The 17825-nt window shown below is 58.8% G+C and overlaps 1 protein-coding gene across 1 annotated transcript; it reads left to right on the forward strand.

The window, feature by feature from the left end:
* Window positions 1–9556: 9556 nt before the first annotated feature.
* LOC117645521 (pancreatic lipase-related protein 2-like) lies at window positions 9557–17825 on the forward strand. The gene is made up of 8 exons (XM_034385794.1): window positions 9557–9666; window positions 10215–10372; window positions 10523–10661; window positions 11277–11425; window positions 14487–14738; window positions 15097–15276; window positions 15619–15787; window positions 17508–17825. The coding sequence occupies exons 1-8, from the start codon at window positions 9557–9559 to the stop codon at window positions 17746–17748; spliced, it is 1398 nt and encodes a 465-aa protein (XP_034241685.1). The 3' UTR covers window positions 17749–17825.

Below are 17825 nucleotides of genomic sequence, written 5' to 3' on the forward strand. Positions count from 1 at the left end.
GGGCGGGGCGGGCAGGGCACAGTGGGCCAGAAGACCGGTGGAGGTGGCCAAATCCCAGACACGTTTTGAGCTTCAGAGTCACTAAATGGGACTCGAACCGATCGTGTGGCCCCACCAATGGATTGCTCTCTGAACGAGAAATCCATTGGTGGGGTCACACGTTCGGTTCGAGTCCCATTTAGCGACACTGGAGCTCAAAACGCGCCTAGAATTTTGGCCGTCTCCGCCAGTCTTCTGGCCCACTGTGCAGGGGGCCTCGGGTAGCGGGCTTTTGGCAGCGCCGCTCGCGGTACCCCTGGGCAGGACCGACGGGAACTAAATGAGCCGTTTTCATGGCCATTTCGGGAATGGGGGACCGCCACAGAGAGGCCTTTCGTAACTTTTCCTAGCCTCTGGCAGGACGTGCACGCGGACGGAAGTTCGCAGGAACCGGCTGCGTAGGTTCGTCTCCTGAACCGTTTTTCAATATAGTACATCCTGCGCTGTAAGATTCATATCAGGTTGCCCCGGCCTCTGGCTGGCACCCTTTGGCAGGGGGGCAAGAAGACGGCAGCCTGTCTCTCTCGCACTCCTGCGGCGTCCCGTGTAGGTGCGAGGGAGACAGAGCGACGACCACGACTCTCTGAATCAGTCTGCAGGGACTCGGCATGGCGAGTGAGGCAGCTCTTGGCAGAGGCTTCGCGAGATCGACTTAATCTATAGGCCCTCGCGGGGCGTCGCGGGGCGTCGCGGGGCGTCGCGGGGCGTTGCAGGGAGGGCCCTGGGAGGCCCTTGCCAGCGCCTGCCGCAGGGCATTTGGCAACGCTTGTAGTCTGAGCCCTTGTCATAGCTTATTGCCCAGGGTCAGTGAGGGGAAAGGGGAGGGGGGGGGGAGTCCCCGCGTCGTCCTTTAAATACACCGGAAGGATGGTTCATCCTGAAAGCCAGATTGAAAATGTTGTGAAGCGACCTAAATCGACTCGACCGACGCACAGTGGGTGGCCGAGAAGACTGGTGGACGCGGCCAAAATTCTAGACGCGCTTTTAGCTCCAGAGTCGCTAAACAGGACTTGAACCGAACGTGTGACCCCACCAATGGGTTCCTCGTTCGGAGATCAATCCATTGGTGAGGGTCGCTCGTTCGGTTCGAGTCCCATTTAGCGACTCTGGAGCTCAAAACGCGTCGAGAATTTTGGCCGCCTCCACCGGTCTTCTGGCCCACTGTGGGCCTACGCGCGCCCTGCGAGCACCCTGGCCGTCCAGGGCGTCCCGTCCAGGCCGTCCCGTCCAGGCCGTCCCGTCCAGGGCGCCCCGACACTCCCCCGAAGTGCCGCGCCGTGCCGCGCCCCGCAGGGCATGCCGTCTCATTCCGAGCGGCCGCTCCGTCCCTCTCGCACTCTGACGCCACGCATGGGTGCCCCATGGGTGCGAGAGGGACGGAGCGATGAAATTTCATCGCGGTTCGGAGTCAGTCTGGTGCTCCGCGCCCCATCGTCCATCGAGGGCCGAAAGAGTGAGGCCCGAGTGCCCGTCGCTCTGTCTCTCTCGCGCCCTCGCGGGACGCCCAAAGAGTGCGACAGAGACAGAGCGGCGAAGCAGGCGGAGCGACTCTTGTACACTGCTAGAAATAACCACAACAAAAGTACACAAATTTCTGGCAAATTTTTTATCAGGTATTTTTTGTACTTTTTAAGTACAAGAATTGTTGTACAAAGTACAATGGAATCGGCATGACGAGTGCTGTGCAGTCCAGGCCTCGTTGTGGTTTGTACAATTTTCGTTGTACTTTCCACAATCCCTGTTGTACTTTTATTGTACAGTTTTTGTTGTACTTTTGTTGTACTATCCACACTTTTTCTCGCAGTGTAAAGCAGCCCGCCGCGGCGCGCCGTGAGCCCTTGACGCGATCGCCGGTTCGGGAAGGGTGATCGACATCGCCGACATCGCCGGGGTCACGGTGTCATCTTGACACATTTCTCGACAAACTGGATCTCAGACAGAAAAAAAAGGTGGTTCCGATAAAAAAAAGAAAAAAGAAATACAACACAAAAAACAAAGTCATCGGCCATCCAATGCGATAAAGAGCGCCAAAAGTGGTTTAGCCGTTTCGGCAGCGACGTGCCCGACGTGCCGATGCTGGCTCGCTGTTTTTGGCAGGGGCGCCGGAAGTATATTTCGTCAGGGGGGGCAACAATTCTCAATCCTACGTTCCTTATACCCCCCCCCCCCAACCAAAAAAGGTGCCATTTAAAACAGTCAACAAATGTCATTCAAACTTACTTTTTCCAGCTGAAAAAAGTGGCATCGTAATATTGAATATATGAAATTATTGAGGTGGAATTAGTTTTCTGTTAAATTTAAAGATTCATACATGAATATTTCATCGAACCAAAGGTGTGCTAGGGTCATTCGGGATTATAACGGGACACGGGGAAAAAATGGGACAGCCTAGCTCGATTTTCGCAGCTTTCCGCCAAGTTTCAGGGGAGGCGAAGCCCCCCCTGCCAAATTCCAGGGGGGTCAGCCTGCCCACCCTGCACCCCACTTCCGGCGCCCCTGGTTTTTGGCGTGGACTTCGGCCGGCACGAATGCTGGACTGCTGAACCCCAATCTGGCTGGACTGTTCCAGAAAAACAAAACCACTCCACAAAACAAAAACAACCAAATTTTTCTGAGTACTGCGAGTCGTACAAATGGTGCGCTGAGCCTGTAGGCGTGGTCGAGGAGTGTATTTTCAACGCGCACACCGATGTCAAGAACGAATACGGTCTTGAAAATCCAGTCAGTATCAACTGGAAGCGCCAAGAACACCACCTCCAAATCGGAGCGGAGGGCTTTCCAGTGCAAGGACACTCCTGTAGATGTGTCCTTGTCAAGTACACATTAGATCTGACAGTGCAGGGGAAGTCAGCGTGAACCGGTCATAAACGGACAGAGGAGGGGAGCGCCTGGGAGATAGGCAATCAGTCGATTCGAGACGTGGCAGTGTTGCGGGTTTGCCTATCTCGAGCCCGTCAGGCGGCTCGCTCGTTCGTCTCGGGGCGCTGATAGGCAAGCCCGCAGCTCAAACATAATTTCTCCAGCCTGATTTCGGGCGGTGCTCTCGTCGCTCTGTCTCTCTCGCACACATAGGGTGTCCCACAGTGGGCCAGGAGACCGGTGGAGGCGGACAAAATTCAAGACGCGTTTTGAGCTCCGGAGTCGTTGGACTCGAACCGAACGTGTGACCCCACCAATGGGTTCCTCGTTCGAAGGGCAATCCATTGGTGGGGTCACACGTTCGGTTTGAGTCCTGAGTAGTGACTCTGGAGCTCAAAACGCGTTTAGAGTTTTGACCGCCTCCACCGGCCTTCTGGCCCACTGTGGGTCGCGTGTACGTGCGAGGGAAACAGAGCGACGAAAACGACTCTCGGAATGAGACTGCTGCCGCGCTGCCGCAAACCTTTGACGCAGCCCTTTGACGTGGCCGTCCAAACGCAACTCTTCGCCCAGGAAGTGATGCCATGGCTCACGTCAGCGCGATAAGCGCAGGTTGCCGCAGGTACGACGGGGACGCCAGGGTTACGTGTTCTGTGTTTTGGCCGAGATACGGCGAGAAAGGCCCGCCGCGCTGCGATGCTTCGCGCGCTGCCCCCACACAGTGGGCCAGAAGACCTGTGGAAGCGGCCAAAACTCGAGACGCGTTTTGAGCTCCAGAGTCTCTAAAAGTGACTCGAACCGAACGTGTGACCCCACCAATGGATAGATCTCCGAACGAGGAATCCATTGGTGGGGCCACACGCTCGGTTCGAGTCCTGTTCAGCGACTCTGGAGCTCAAAACGCGTCTAGATACTTGGCCGCCTCCACCGGTCTTCTGGCCCACTGTGTGGCCGTGGCGGAAAGCCAGGCATGCCAACGCTGATAACGCAGATGAGCGTTCATCCCCGGGGAGAGCGTGCAACGTGCAGTGCCGCCACTGTACGTCGCTTTCGTCGCTCTGTCTCTCTCGCAGTCATGGGGCGTCCGGCCTTAGATGCTAGAGAGACAGAGCGACGAAAACTACTCACGGAATCAGCCTGCGGTAGGTGTACTGCGCGCCGACACGCCAGTGGGTACCGCGTACACTCCACCGCGGAATGCGTGGTGTGGCCAACATGAGGCCTAGGATCGGTCTTGCACAGACCATGCACAGACCATGCATTCGTACCGTAAACTTGGATGATTTCGACAAGCTCTAAAACGCAGCTCTTTACCGACATAAAAATAATTATTACCTCGATCACCATCTTCATAAGCTGCAGACTGATTCCGAGAGTCGTTTTGGTCGCTCTGTCTCTCTCGCACTTATGAGGCGCGCCGTACAGGTGTGAGAGAGACAGAGTGACGAAAACGCCTCTCGGAATGAGTCTGCAGGGCTGGATGCAACATGTGGCGCAGTGCAGCGCAGTGCAGCGCAGTGCAGCGCAGTGCAGCCATGCCTGCGGTGACGAGTCAAGGCGCGTCTGGCGGCTCGTCCGCGGTCAGTGTCGCCACAGTAGGCAGACATCCCCACGATGCGCACCAGGTTCGATGGCCTCATGCCTACTGCCTGCTAGGCAATATATACGATTTTCTCTTGGGTTTTCGTCTGGTTGGGCAGGTTGGATATTGGCAAGCCTGTCGACACCGGAGCGGATTGGAGCGTCTTGGGCATTTTTGCCTGCAAGTGTGGTGGCCCTGCTCCGCGCTGCCCAAGGCGCGGTCACGGCGGGGCGGCAGGCGGCGGTGGTCGATACGTGCTGATTGATCTGACCAGTGGGAACCGCTTCACCGGCTCGATGCTCAACTAACCCTGAATAAACCTGGCTCAAGACGGGGGCTCTCGGAACGGTCACCTCGCCCCGCCCCAGCCCGCCACACCCCCGCCACACCCCGCCCCGCCTCTGCGGTCGCGTGCTCCGCGCACTTGAACCTGCTAAAGGGAGCCTTGCCGCTTGCGTGTGGCTCCGCGGCGACACGGTGCGGCAGTGCGGTGGCGAGAGAGACAGACATAGACTGAGAGAGAGAGAGAGAGAGAGAGACAGAGAGAGAGAGAGAGAGACAGAGGGACAGAGAGAGAGACAGAGATACAGAGACAGAGCGAGACAGACACAGGGCCTCCTCCTGAACTGATTTGGTGGTCCCCTCGCACGGCACCGCACGGCACACATATGTCCACGGACCGCCTGCAGGCCGATTCCGAACTGCGCTTTGGCCGCTCTGCGTCGCTCTGTCTCTCTCGCATTCCATTCGGAACGTCCCATGAGTGCGAGAGAGACAGAGCGACGAGGCACTGTTCGGGCTGGTTCGGGATGCGCCCGGTCCACGCGAGGCGTACGTACACCGCACGGGCCCGTGTCGCGCGCAGTGGGCCAGAAGGCCGGTGGAGGCGGTCAAAATCCCGGACGCGTTTTGAGCTCCCAGAGTCGCTAAATGGGACTCGAACCGAACGCGGGATTGCGCTCCGAACGAGGATAATCTATTGATGGAATCACACGTTCGGTTCGAGTCCTGTTTAGGGACTCTGGAGCTCCAAACGCGTCCAGACTTCTGGCCGCCTGCGCCGGTCTTCCAGCCCACTGAGTGTCGCGGAGTCATGGAGCACTACACTGCGGCCGGCTGTCCGTTTTCCGTTTCCCTTCTCTCGTTTTCGGGGCCAAAGGCCAAAGAGAGTCAGCGGCCCGCGCCGAGCGCCGCGCGGAGGGATGAAAGATTCAAGCGCCACCTTTTATATTAATCGATAGAAAGGGAAGGCGTGCCGACGTCCTCGTCGTCGTGGAACGCCCAGCGATTCTCAGAAGAGAGCGCTTTGTCGCTCTGTCTCTCTCGCACCCTTGCGGGCTTGCCGCGAGCCCCGTGAGTGCGACAGAGACGGAGTGGCGAATCGCGCGGGGTTGCGTGGGACGGACCGAGTGAGGTTGCCCTGCCATGCCCGTCCAGTGAACCGCCTTGACCAGCAGGCCAGCCCTCGGGCAGACAGGCAGGCAGGCAGGCAGGCAGGCAGGCAGGCAGGCCACCCAGGGGTAGGCTAGCAAGCACAGCACAGACTACCTTGGCTGCAACTCACTCACCACCCGGCATCACAGCACCAGCTTACGCACGCAGGATCATCAGCGGCACTAGCATGAGTGCATGAGAATGGCACGGTCATGCAGCCTGCCAGGCGAAAGCGACGTTGCGTCAGGGACATGCAGGCAGAAAGCTGAAAGCACACACGGGGCCAAGCGGCCGGAACAAGGCAAGCAGCCAGGCCCATCCCCCGGTAGGCCCGCAACCCAGCACTACCTTGACGCGAACCTCCCCCTCCCCCTCCCCACTCCTACCTCCTCCCCTCGCCTTCCCCTCCCGCCCTCTGATGCATAAATGAGCACTCATGCCCTGCCAGGGGACAAGACGTTGCGTCGGACAGCGGCAACGAAAGCTTTGAAAGCACATCACGGGGCCAACGGCCGGAACGGACCCATCCCGCCAAAGCTTCCACAGCTGTGGTGAACTCTCTCTCTCTCTCTCTCTCTCTCTCTCTCTCTCTCTCTCTCTCTCTCTCTCTCTCTCTCTCTCTCACACACACACACACACACACACACCGCGATGCACACGCCGCGCCTTTGTAGCGCCCGCGCCGCTCAAGGCTATCTTCGCGTTCGGGCGCCGGCAGTCCATGTAATCCAGGGTGAGATAGAGACTGCCATAATTTGCGAAGGAGCGCGGCGCTGTTGCCGAAAAGTCGCTCGCGTCCCATGACGCAATCATTCGAGTAATAAACAAACATGACTAACAGAAAATAAAAGTGCATGAGCAGTCTTTTCGCACTGCCGCGCCAAATTCCGTACCAGACCCGCGTGCAGCGCACAGTGGGCCAGAAGGCCGGCGCAGAGGGCTGAAACTCTAGACGCGTTTTGAGCACCAGAGTCGTTAAATAGGACTAGAATCGAACGTGTGGCCCCATCAATGAATTCCTCGTTCGGAGAGCAATCCATTGGTGGGGTTACACGTTCGGTTCAAGTCCCATTTAGCGAACTCTGGAGCTCAAAACGCGTCCGGGATTTTGACCACCTCCACCGGTCTTGTGGCCCACTGTGGAGCGTGCAGTGAGGCCGTACGGAGGCTCGGCCTTATGCAGGGCCTTGTGCTCGGCCTTGCAGTGCACACTGCACACTTGCACCGGTCAGGTCTGCGTCCGGACGGCAGGCGGTGTGTTGGTCCGAACAGCAACGCCGCAACTAGCCACAGAGCCGCACAGAGCAAAACGAAGCTGTCTGCGATTTAAGATCGTTACACAGCTAGGAGGAGGAGTTTCGCACAACTCAACTGGAGGTCGACGTTGCTTCAATTTCGCTTCGATAACGTGGCTGAAAAAATTGACACGTGTTTGTTTCCCGTTGCTTTGCGTTGCCGTTACGTTAACCCGTCAAAACAACGGCAAGTCACGGAGCGTCGGCGACGGCGGCCGCGGCTCGGGGGCCGACGACGGCGACCCTCCGCACGTAACGCCCCCCCTCCCTGTCGCGACCCCGCGGCCTTCACCCAGACGACGCGCGCGACCACCGTCTTTCCCACGCCCGCCCGATTCCCACCTATCAACTTCCGGGCGGCCGCAGTCCTCAGCAGACTGATTCGGAGAGTCGTTTTCGCCGCTCTGTCGCTCTCGCAACCACACGGGACGCCCCGTGAGTGCAAGTGAGACTCCCAGAATCGGTCCTCGGTGGAGCCGGAAACGGAAGCCACTCCGAACGCGTGCGCCTCGAAGGGTGGCCGAAGAGGACTCGAACTGAGCGCGTGATGACCCCACCAATGGATTCCTCGTTCGCAGAGCAATCCAATGGTGGGGACACATGTTCGGTTCGAGTCCCATTTATCGACTCTGGAGCTCGAAACGCGTCTAGAGTTTTGGCCGCCTCCACCGGTCTTCCGGCTCACTGTGAGTGGGTCGCGAACAGAGTTATACCTACAGTCCTACTACAGTCTTACTAAATGGTTATGTCAGACTTTCGGGCAACACCCTTGACGACACCTCGGACAGTAGTCCCAGCATTACAGGTATCACAGAGGCAGTGCATGGTTCGGAGTTCGTGGAAAACGTAATACTTCACACATGTCGGGAACTCCCTGGCGATCGAGGCGCAGATCGAAGTTTGCACTCCCGCGCCGCCCCAATTCAGTAATCCATGCTTCCCGTAATCGCAATCTCGCCCTTAAGAGTACACCGTGCACGGTTCGAGTACGGAGTTCAGTGTGCCTTCTGCCGCCTTCTGCGTCCCGGTTCAGGCACTTGAATCCTCGGTTTCCTTTCCGCGGACGCGCACGCGACCAACGCCTTCATGTGAATGGTACTCGAAAGATAACGCCAAGCGGATGTTACACAAGCACAAGGGTTTTTAAATGGGAAAGAACGTCGTGTCGCCGACGGCGGACGATCGAGTTGCTCGGGTGAGGGAAGGGGGCGGGGAGGGCTAAGGGGCAAGAAGTCCGGTGGGGGTCACACGTTCGGTTCGAGTCCCATTTAGCGACTCTGCAGCTCAAAGCGTATCTAGAATTTCGGCCGCCTCCAGCGGTCTTCTGGCCCACTGTGGGACGGGGGACTTGTTCTTGCGAGGCACCATCTTGGCGGACCTGGGTGCGCGTCGGCGAAACTTGAAAACTAAGTAGAAACTTGCTGCGCCGCGGCCGCGCCGTGCCGCGCCGTGTTGTGCCCTGCGGGCCGCCCTGTGCCCCGCGGGCGCAGGGGCGACAAACATCCCTTGGCGCTTCGCAGCGCTCCACAGCCCTTTGAGCCCGTCGCCGGCTGCCAGCAGACTGATTCCGAGAGTCGTTTTCGTCGCTCTGTCCCTCCCGCACTCATGGGGCGTTCCGCATAGGTGCGAGAGAGACCCTCGGAATCAGTCTGCTGCGCCAATGCGGAGCGCGGCGGTAGGAGAGATGTACGGCCGCCTTGTCTCGACGCCGCGCTCCGCCCTCGTCTGTCTCTGTCGCTCCGCGGCGCCGGCCGCCCTGGGCCGCCCTGGGCCGCCCTGGGTGCGAGCGAGACGGGGGCGCCGGGGGTTGTTTTGGCCGCGCCGCGCCCGCCGCGCCGCCCGGGGCGGGTGGGGCGGGGCGGGCGGGGCGCCCGACGCCGCCGCTGCGGACGGGACGGCCTGCCATGCCGCTGCCATCCGCAGAGGCAGCAGTAGACCGATTCCGAGGGTCGTCGCTCTGTCTCTCTCGCACCTATACGGCACGCGCCACGAGTGCGAGAGAGACAGATCGACGAAAACGACTCTCGGAATCAGTCTGCTGGCAGCCGGCCCGGCGGGGCCCGCGTCGGGCGCCAGCATACCGGAACGATCTGGCTGCCCGGCGTTGCGTGGCGATACTCCCTGCCGCGAGCGACTGCCGCCGGCGACACCCCGCGCGGACCGGATCAGCTGCGCGACCAGCGTCTGCGCGGAGGTTTGCAGTGAGGACGCGGGTTTTACAGTGAGGGCGCGGAAGTGCCCCGCCCCACCCTAGGCCCTCTCGAGGGCACGTGAACTTCGGGACTTCGAGACTCAACCAAGGGCCTCCGGAGCGCGGACGTTTTCATCAAACAGTGTGGCAAACTCAATGCTAGAGAATTGTTGTTACGTCAAACAATGCTACGGGCAAGGCCTCATCATCGTCGTCTTTCGGGACGACAGTTTGAATAAGAAGTCGCGGCATTGCCGTTCCGTGAGGTTCGTAGTCGGCACCACATTGCGATTCGCGGGACTTCCCCCCACGCACGGCACCGTGGGGCCGGTGGGACCAGGAGACCGGTATCCGGGGCACAAAACGCCGTGTGGCCAGGCGTCCTACCGAGGGTAGTGGGTATCTCATGGCCGGGCGGAGCGCCTGCGAGACGGCGGGTAGTCCACCCGTCGGACGGCCGTGGCGGGCGGTCCGGCTGCCGGCAGGCTGACACTGCATCCCTCTCGAAACGCACGTCGCCGTCGGCGCCGCTCCGACACGCCCCGCCCCGCCCGCCCGCCTGACACGGCCACGGTCTGAGTTATAGAGCGCGGTGCACTACGCGGAGGCGACAGGGGCGACGCAGGTGTCAAGACAAGGAGGGGGAGGGGGAGGCAACCCAGCTGGGGTCCTATCGGCGGTGTCCAAAGCCAGCGGCCTGGAGATAGCAGACCGGTGCGCCCGTGGTTGCCTGACGGGCGCGGGGCGTGGCGGGGCGTGGCGGGGCGTGGCGGGGCGCGGTATTCGGTGCTGCCCAATGCTTGCACTTGTCCAGTCGCACCATGTCCGCGCGCGCCGCCGCGCCGCTCCTCGCCGCCCTGGCGGTGGTCGTCATCGCCGTGCTCCGCGTCCACGGCGCCGTCGTGGCCACCCCGTCCGACGAGGACGACGACGTCCTAGACCCCCGGAAGATCGTGGACCTCCTCGGCGAGGGTGAGTTGCATCCCTGCAGGCAGGCCGCCCCCGGCGACCCCAGCCCCAGGCACAAGCCGCGACCCAGAGATATTTTTGCGCGAGCCCAACGTTGATAACCGCTGCACTAACTCGCCTTGTTTGGAAAATTGAAAACTGGTTGGCACGCAGAGGACTACCTGGACGTGCTGGTGGGCGGAGGGGAGGACGGCAAGTGGCTGTCGCTGCCGGGCTTCGGGATCTTCGACAACTGCATTCGACCCGAGGCGGAGTGTCCCAATGGCAACATCACCTTCTGGCTGTACACGCGGTGAGTCCCGTCTTATTTTTTTTCTGAGGGTGGGTGGGTCAATGTCCGTCATTTATGGTACAAAATTTAAACACATCCCTCATTCAGGTGGCAAAAGCGGCTGTATGTAGGACACATATGTGGCAATACGCAAGATATCTTGCTCATTCTAACATATTTCCTACAATCATTTTCGACAAAATTTTACAGTAGGTCACCCTTTGATTTTGTCCGTAGTAGAGGGATATCATGCACACGCACTGTAAACTGGAGTGTTGCTGAGTACACACTTTCTGCACTAAAGTGCGTTCACGTGCACTGAGTGTACACACATTTGGCATCAAACTGTGTACTGAGCACATACACTACGGGTTTGCAGTGTGGTTCTGTGCTAGTTTAAACATATGAAAATAGTGCTAATTTTACATGCAGAAGCTGAAACGTACAAACAACAGTGTAGTAACGATGCAGTAACGATGTTGTAATGATGTAGTAATGATGTAGTAACGATGTAGTAACGATGTATTAACAATGCAGAATGTTGCAACAACGTAGTAGCGATGAAATAACAACGAAACAGCGCGAAAGTTAATCCAAACGTTTGAACTCGTTTTCTTTTCCCGGTGCTGCGACCAGGGAGACGGTGGGCCAGCCCGAGCAGCTCGACGTGGCCGTGCCCGAGTCCATCGAGTACGCGCGCTGGTCGCGGGGGAAGCCCGTGAAAGTGCTCATCCACGGCTACACCGGCGACAAGGACTACTCGCCCAATACCGAGATTCGGCCCGGTGAGCGGCAGCACAGTGGGCCAGATGATCGGTGGAGGCGAAAATTCTAGACGCGTTTAGAGCTCTGGAGTAGATGAATGAAACTCGAATCGAATGTGTGACCCCACCACTGGATTGCTCTTCGAACGAGGAATTCATTGAAATGCCCTTAAAGGGCATAAATAGTTAATGCCTCTGGGAAGGGCATTAAAATTTTTCTTGAAATTCCTATACCATTTACGCCCTTTGCTAGGGCATAAAACGATTTATGCCCTTGGGAAGGGCGTAAAAGAGTATTTATGCCCTAAAGGGCGTAATTTTTATGCCTTTGTTATACCAGTGTGGGGTCACACGCTGGGTTCGAGTCCTGTTTAGCGCCTCCGGAGCTCAGAGCGCGTGTAGAATTTCGGCCGCCTCCGCCGATCTTCAGGCCCACGCCCACGGCCAATCCCCCAGCGCGCCTCGAATTTCCCGCCAAAACGGCGCCTTCCGATTGGCCGGCGCGCCGGGCTTCCCCTTTTACGAGCCGCTTGTCGCGCGGCGCGTGCGAATGGCCCGAGAAATGGAGCATTTAACGAGCGAGCCTCGACACCTCCGCGACTTCCTACACCTCCTAAAAGCCGAACGGCCGCCGGGCGACAGCCAGCGACAGCCCTAAACGCGCATAAACGCCGCCGGGCTGCGCCAACATCGCCGCAAGTCGGGGCCAGGGCGGCCAGGGCGGCCAGGGGCGAGGCAGATACGCGGGTCTGGCGGAGCGGCGATAGCGACAAGACACGCCCGCCGCGACCATGCCGCGACGCTGCCGTCGTGCCGCGCGCCGTGGCGTGCCGCGCCGCGTCGTCTGCTCGCGCGAAACAAGTGGGGGTTCTTAGTGCGGTCTCTCTGTCCTTTCGCAACGACGCTGGAATAATGGTCGTAATCACCTGCTCACCGGAAGAAGCGTCGCGCGCCCTCGACCCACCCTCCAGCGTCCCAGCAGACGTTCGAAACGCTGCGCGCGGTCCGACATCGTGATTTTGGAAGGTTCTTTGGAATATCCGAGTCCAATAAGTTCAATTTTTTGGGATGAATTTCAGACTTTTCGAGAACGTCCTTGTTGCCGCAGGTTACCACTATGTTGAAAACGTCAAACTTTGGTTTTCGTGAAATCCCTGTACCTACTGAGCTAGGCAGGCCTCCTGGGGCTCGCTGTCGAGATTGTGTTAAATATTGTCAGGCGTCGATGGCGTTGCGTGGCGGGGCCCTCGGCGGCGCTGCAGGCCGATTCCGGGAGTCGCCTTCGTCGCTCTGTCTTCCCCGCACTCCGTGCCGCACGGCTGCGAGGAAGACAGAGCGACGAAAGCGACTCTCGGAATCAGTCTACTGGCTCCTTGGTGTGGTCGCGTAGCGCGTCCGGCTGGGCGTGACCTCGAACATGCACCACAGTGCACCGACAAGCCGCGACTGCAGTGGGGCGGGGCCGGGCCGTCGGGCCGGGCCGGCCGGAGCGCGTTTCGGGAGTGCAACGAAGATAAGCAACAACAAGCGCCGAGTAAGGAGTACTTTAGGGGTGGACCTTGCACACGATGACGGCCTCCTTGAGGGCGCCGACGCACAGAGGGTCAGAAGACCGGCGGGGGGGCAAAATTCTGGACGCGTTTTGAGCTCCAGAGGCGCTAAATGGGACTCAAACCGAACGTGTGACCCCACCAATGGATTGCTCTCCGATCGAGGGGTCACACGTTCGGTTCGAGTCCCATTTAGCGACGCTGGAGCTTAAAACGCGTCCAGAATTTTGTCCCCCCGCCGGTCTTCTGGCCCACTGTACGAGGTGGCCGTCGCACTCGCGTTGCTGCAGCGCACGGAAGGCGCGGCCGTACTTTTTGCGCCCCCTCCCCAACCCGTCCCTGGATCCGCCCTTGCCGCCCGGACGGCGGCCCATCGGTCACGTCGCTTCACACGCTTCAGTCCGAACAGGTCGCTCTGTCTCCCTCGCACTCACGGGCCGTCCCGCACAGCCCGCACAGGCCGCGCAGGTGCGAGAGAGACGGAATGAGCACGCCTCGCCCCAGCCGGCCGGTATTAGCGCGGTTCCTTGTCACCCTATCCGTATCTGGACGTCTGGACGTGCGCCTCCCGCCTTCACGCCAGCACACCGATTCCGCGCGTCGTTTTCGTCGCTCTGTCTCTCTCGCGCCCGCACGGGACGCCCCATGAGTGCGAGAGAGACAGAGCGACGACTCTCGGAATCGGTCTGCAGGCGTGCCAGGCTTGCCACCCTCCGCGATAGACTAGCGGCCCGAAACGGCGCCGGGCCACGGCCACCTGTAGTGCCAAACTTTAAAAAAATGAAAGCCAGTTTTGAGAGTTTTTATTCCTCGCGAGCGGAGATCTCAGCAGACGGATTCCGAAAGTCGTTGTCTCTCTCACACTCAGGGGGCGTGCCGCGCAGGTGCGAGAGAGACACGGCGACGAAAACGACTCTCGGAAATCGGTCCGTAGGGTGACAAAGGGAGGAGAGGAAATTGAGTTTAAGTATCAAGTTATCCTTAGCGCAGCTAACTTTCGCCGCGTAGGGTAGGCGGCCTAGTTGGAAGTTTTGACAAGGCCGCCGACCAGGAGGCCTCCCAGGGCACGAGTTGGTTTAGACCCGTGAGCAGCCATGACTCGAGCAAGCCATTGCCTCCATCGCGCCAAAGGTGCGAGCGGTCGTACAAGTCTATGGGACACTAAAGCTATAATTCTATGACTCGCCGTAAAGGCCATGTGTTTGACGGGGCCTCTCAGACAAGACGAGACGTGCCCACGGTTTTTTTGTCTGTTTGTTTTGGTTCTCTTCTCTCATTATGACTCCCCGCCTCGCAGCGCACAGTGGGCCAGAGGACCGGTGGAGGCGGTCAAAATTCTAGACGCGTTTTGAGATCCAGAGTCGATACATGGGACTCGAACAGAACGTGTGACCCCACCAATGGATATCTCGTTCTCCGAGCAATCCATTGGTGGGGCCACACGTTCGGTTCGAGTCCCATCTAGCGACTCTGAAGCTGAAACCTGTCCGGGATTTTGACGGCCTCCACTGGTCTTCTGGCCCACTGTGCAGCGTACCTCAACTACAGCGACTACAACGTTATCTCGGTGGATTGGTCGCCGCTGGCGCCGTCGCCGTGCTACGTGCAGGCCACGTACAACGTGGCGCTGGTGGGGAACTGCACGGCGCAGCTGCTGGACGAGATGGTGCGGCTGGGCGTCACTCGCCTCGAGGACATCCACGTCGTGGGCTTCAGCTTGGGCGGCCAGGTCGCCGGCAACATCGCCAACTACATCCAGAGCGGCCAGCTCACCAGGATCACCGGTGAGGAGTCGGGCGTTGAGCGCACAGTGGGCCAGAAGACCGGCGCCGGCGGACAGAACTCTCGACGCGTTTTGAGCGCCAGAGTCACTAGACAGGACTCGAACCGAACGTGTGACCCCACCAATGGATTTCTCGTTCGGAGAGCAATCCATTTGGTGCGGACACACGTTCGGTTCGAGTCCCATTTAGCGACTCTGGAGCTCAAAACGCGTCCGGGATTGTGACCACCTCCACCGGACTTGTGGCACACTGTCCCCTGTGAGAAGGCAACTTTTGCGTCCTCCCTGCCTTGCCTGCCTTGCCGTTCGCTGACGCGACGCTGACGCGCCCCTGGCGCGCCCCGCTGCCGTGCCGCCAGGCCTGGACCCCGCGCTGCCGCTCTTCACCACCATCTCCACGGCGCCGCGCCTCGACGCCACGGACGCCGAGTTCGTGGACGTGATCCACACGAACGCGGGCTGGAAGGGCAAGCTGATGCCGTCGGGCCACCTCGACTTCTACCTCAACAGCATCATCCAGCAGCCCGGCTGCAGCTGGGGTGAGTCACTCTCTAGAGCACTCTACTTGGAAGGGTCCTGGATCCGTGCCTGGTGTTCCTGGCTCGCCTGGCGCACAGTGGGCCAGCAGACCGGCGGAGGTATCGCGGGCGGGTTTTGAGGTCCAGAGTCGCGAAACAGGACTCGAACCGAACGTGTGACTCCAACAATGGATTGCTCTCCGAACGAGGAATCCATTGATGGGCTCACACAGTCGGTTCGAGTCCCATGCAGCGACTCTGGAGCTCAAAACGCGTCTAGAATTTTGACCGCCGGTGCTGGTCCTTTGGCCCACTTTATGAGAGTTTGTGACACCCATACACCAACGCTCTGCACCCTTCCAGACTCTAGCTGCGACCACGCGCGCGCCCCCGCCTACTTCGCGGAGTCCATCGCCTCTCCGCAGGGCTTCTGGGGCTTCGGTTGCTCCAGCATCATCACCTTCTACACGGGGCTGTGCACGCCGGACGACGCCGCGGAGCTGGTGCTCATGGGGGAGCACGCCAATTCCAGGTAGTCCCTGAGGACCCTAAACGATGTAGACCCCATATGAGCACTGGGCGAGGGGTATCGCCGTGCTTTGCGGAGCGCGGCAGCAGGCTGGCGCGGGCGATACTCCCTGCCTCGGGGCCCTGCCCTCCCCGCGGCGGTACGGCCGGGCACGGCGCCGCGGTGTGCATACCACTTTCATTTGCGTAAGGCCACCTTGAACAGCAACTTTGTTTTGCCAGCGTTACGGGGAGGCTCTCTCTCTCTCTCTCTCTCTCTCTCTCTCTCTCTCTCGATTGTCGCACTCACCGAGCGTCGAGAGAGAGAGAGAGAGGGGGGGGGGGAGCAGCCGGCCGCGGCCGCTCGCAGCTCTTTTCGGCGGGCGCTGCGAAAATTAACACAGGGTGGTCCGGAGTTGCTCGGGGTGGTCCACGAATCTGCATAGCCTCTTTCCGGAAGTGTTTGCGCTTCCGGAAGTGGAAGTGCGTCCCGAACCGCACATCCGCAGGCTCGGGCTCTCAGGCTCAGCTCGAGACCACAGCTGCGGCTACTCAGTCAGAAACTGTCCGTCGTTGACATTTTGACACAAAATCGAGCGAAAATCGACTGTGGACCCTAGAAAGGGATGCAAAAATACCGGGAAGATTCAAAGTTACGTAAAAAAAGGTAAAATACGGTACTTTACCGTATTAGGTAAAAATTTGGGGAAAATTTTTTTCTTGACTTTGGGGGGGGATTTTGGGACCTCTTGTGAAAATAGGGGGAAAAAAGGTCCGTTGGGGTTGGGGTATCGGTTACATCGTTTCATACATACTTCCAAGCCCTGCCTGGTTCTTTTGACTGTGAATTAAAAGCCCAAATATACTGAAGTGCAAAAAAAGGCGCCTTTTTTTTTGTTGTCCATGTAAGTTGGCTCAATTTCATGGGAAAACCTTTTTTTCCCGAAAGGCACCGGCGGGCCCCTGGTGTCCAATCATGTCAATTTTATTGCATTTTTTAGCTAACCCAACCTAATAGTATCTACCCCCATTTTTTCTATTTTTTGTTTAAAGTTACTTTTCATTATACTTATCTTGGGAACAAAGAAATTTTGGGTTTTGGGTCGTGTAGTTAGATTTTAAATTTCCCCAAGTTTTGTAAAAAAGAGACATGGACTTCTTGCTTTGTTTTAAGTGCCCAAGATGACGTACACACTGAGATTCAAACGCTATGATTAGCACTATGGTGCAATCAGCTGGGATATCGCACCATACGTGCATGCGATAGCCATTTGCACCTTACTGCAAAGCCCCGAAAATGCCCTATCTAACATGGGAATGGGGGGCATTGCACTTCATTTCAATGCTTTTGCATTGCACCAATTGACGCTATACTCATAGCGTTTGGATTCTCAGTGCACGTACATGGGCCGGCGGGAGGGGGAGATACAAACCAAGATTTCCCATGGGGCGCTGTTTCCAGTCCCTACGTCCTAATTCATCGTGTAGAAGCAAAAGAAGGATCCTAAAGTAAATATTTCAAATTACCGAAAAAAAACCCATTTTCCCGGGGGTCTCCGTAAAATACCGTATTTTACCGTATTATACCGTTCTTTACCGGAAATATTACCGGCCTTTACATCCCTAACCCTAGACCGCCTCCACCGGTCTTCTGTCCCAGTGTGTGATCCCAGCTGCCGCTGGGTATGACTGCGTAACGACTTGACGACGACGATGATGACCACGACGGCGATGTCTGCTTGCAGTGCGCGCGGCGTGTACTTCGCCTACACCAACCCGACGTTCCCGTTCGCCAAGGGCAACGACATCGGCGACGCGGTGCAGGCCGTCCACAACGCCACCAACCACGTCGGCGAGGCCGCCGTCAACGCCACGTCGGGGGCGGCGGAGGGGGCGGGGGCCGCTGGGGCCGCGGGGGCTGCGGGGGCGGCGGAGGCGGCCAACAGCGTCGCGGCGCACCGCCCCTCCCTGCACAGCGACTCCTGAACGGGGATCGAACCCGGGACCCTCCGCCGATCCCAATGTCAATGTCAAGCGAACAGAATAAACAAACCATGACAGTT

This window comes from Thrips palmi, unplaced genomic scaffold, assembly GCF_012932325.1.
Source record: "Thrips palmi isolate BJ-2018 unplaced genomic scaffold, TpBJ-2018v1 HiC_scaffold_10, whole genome shotgun sequence".
In the NCBI taxonomy this organism is placed as follows: domain Eukaryota; kingdom Metazoa; phylum Arthropoda; class Insecta; order Thysanoptera; family Thripidae; genus Thrips; species Thrips palmi.

Coding starts and splice junctions, on each gene's coding strand:
- LOC117645521 (XM_034385794.1), top strand. CDS start 9,557: ATGCTAGAGAATTGTTGTTACGTCAAACAATGCTACGGGCAAGGCCTC. Junction 9,667..10,214: donor CGGCATTGCCGTTCCGTGAG/GTTCGTAGTCGG, acceptor GCACTTGTCCAG/TCGCACCATGTCCGCGCGCG. Junction 10,373..10,522: donor CGTGGACCTCCTCGGCGAGG/GTGAGTTGCATC, acceptor GTTGGCACGCAG/AGGACTACCTGGACGTGCTG.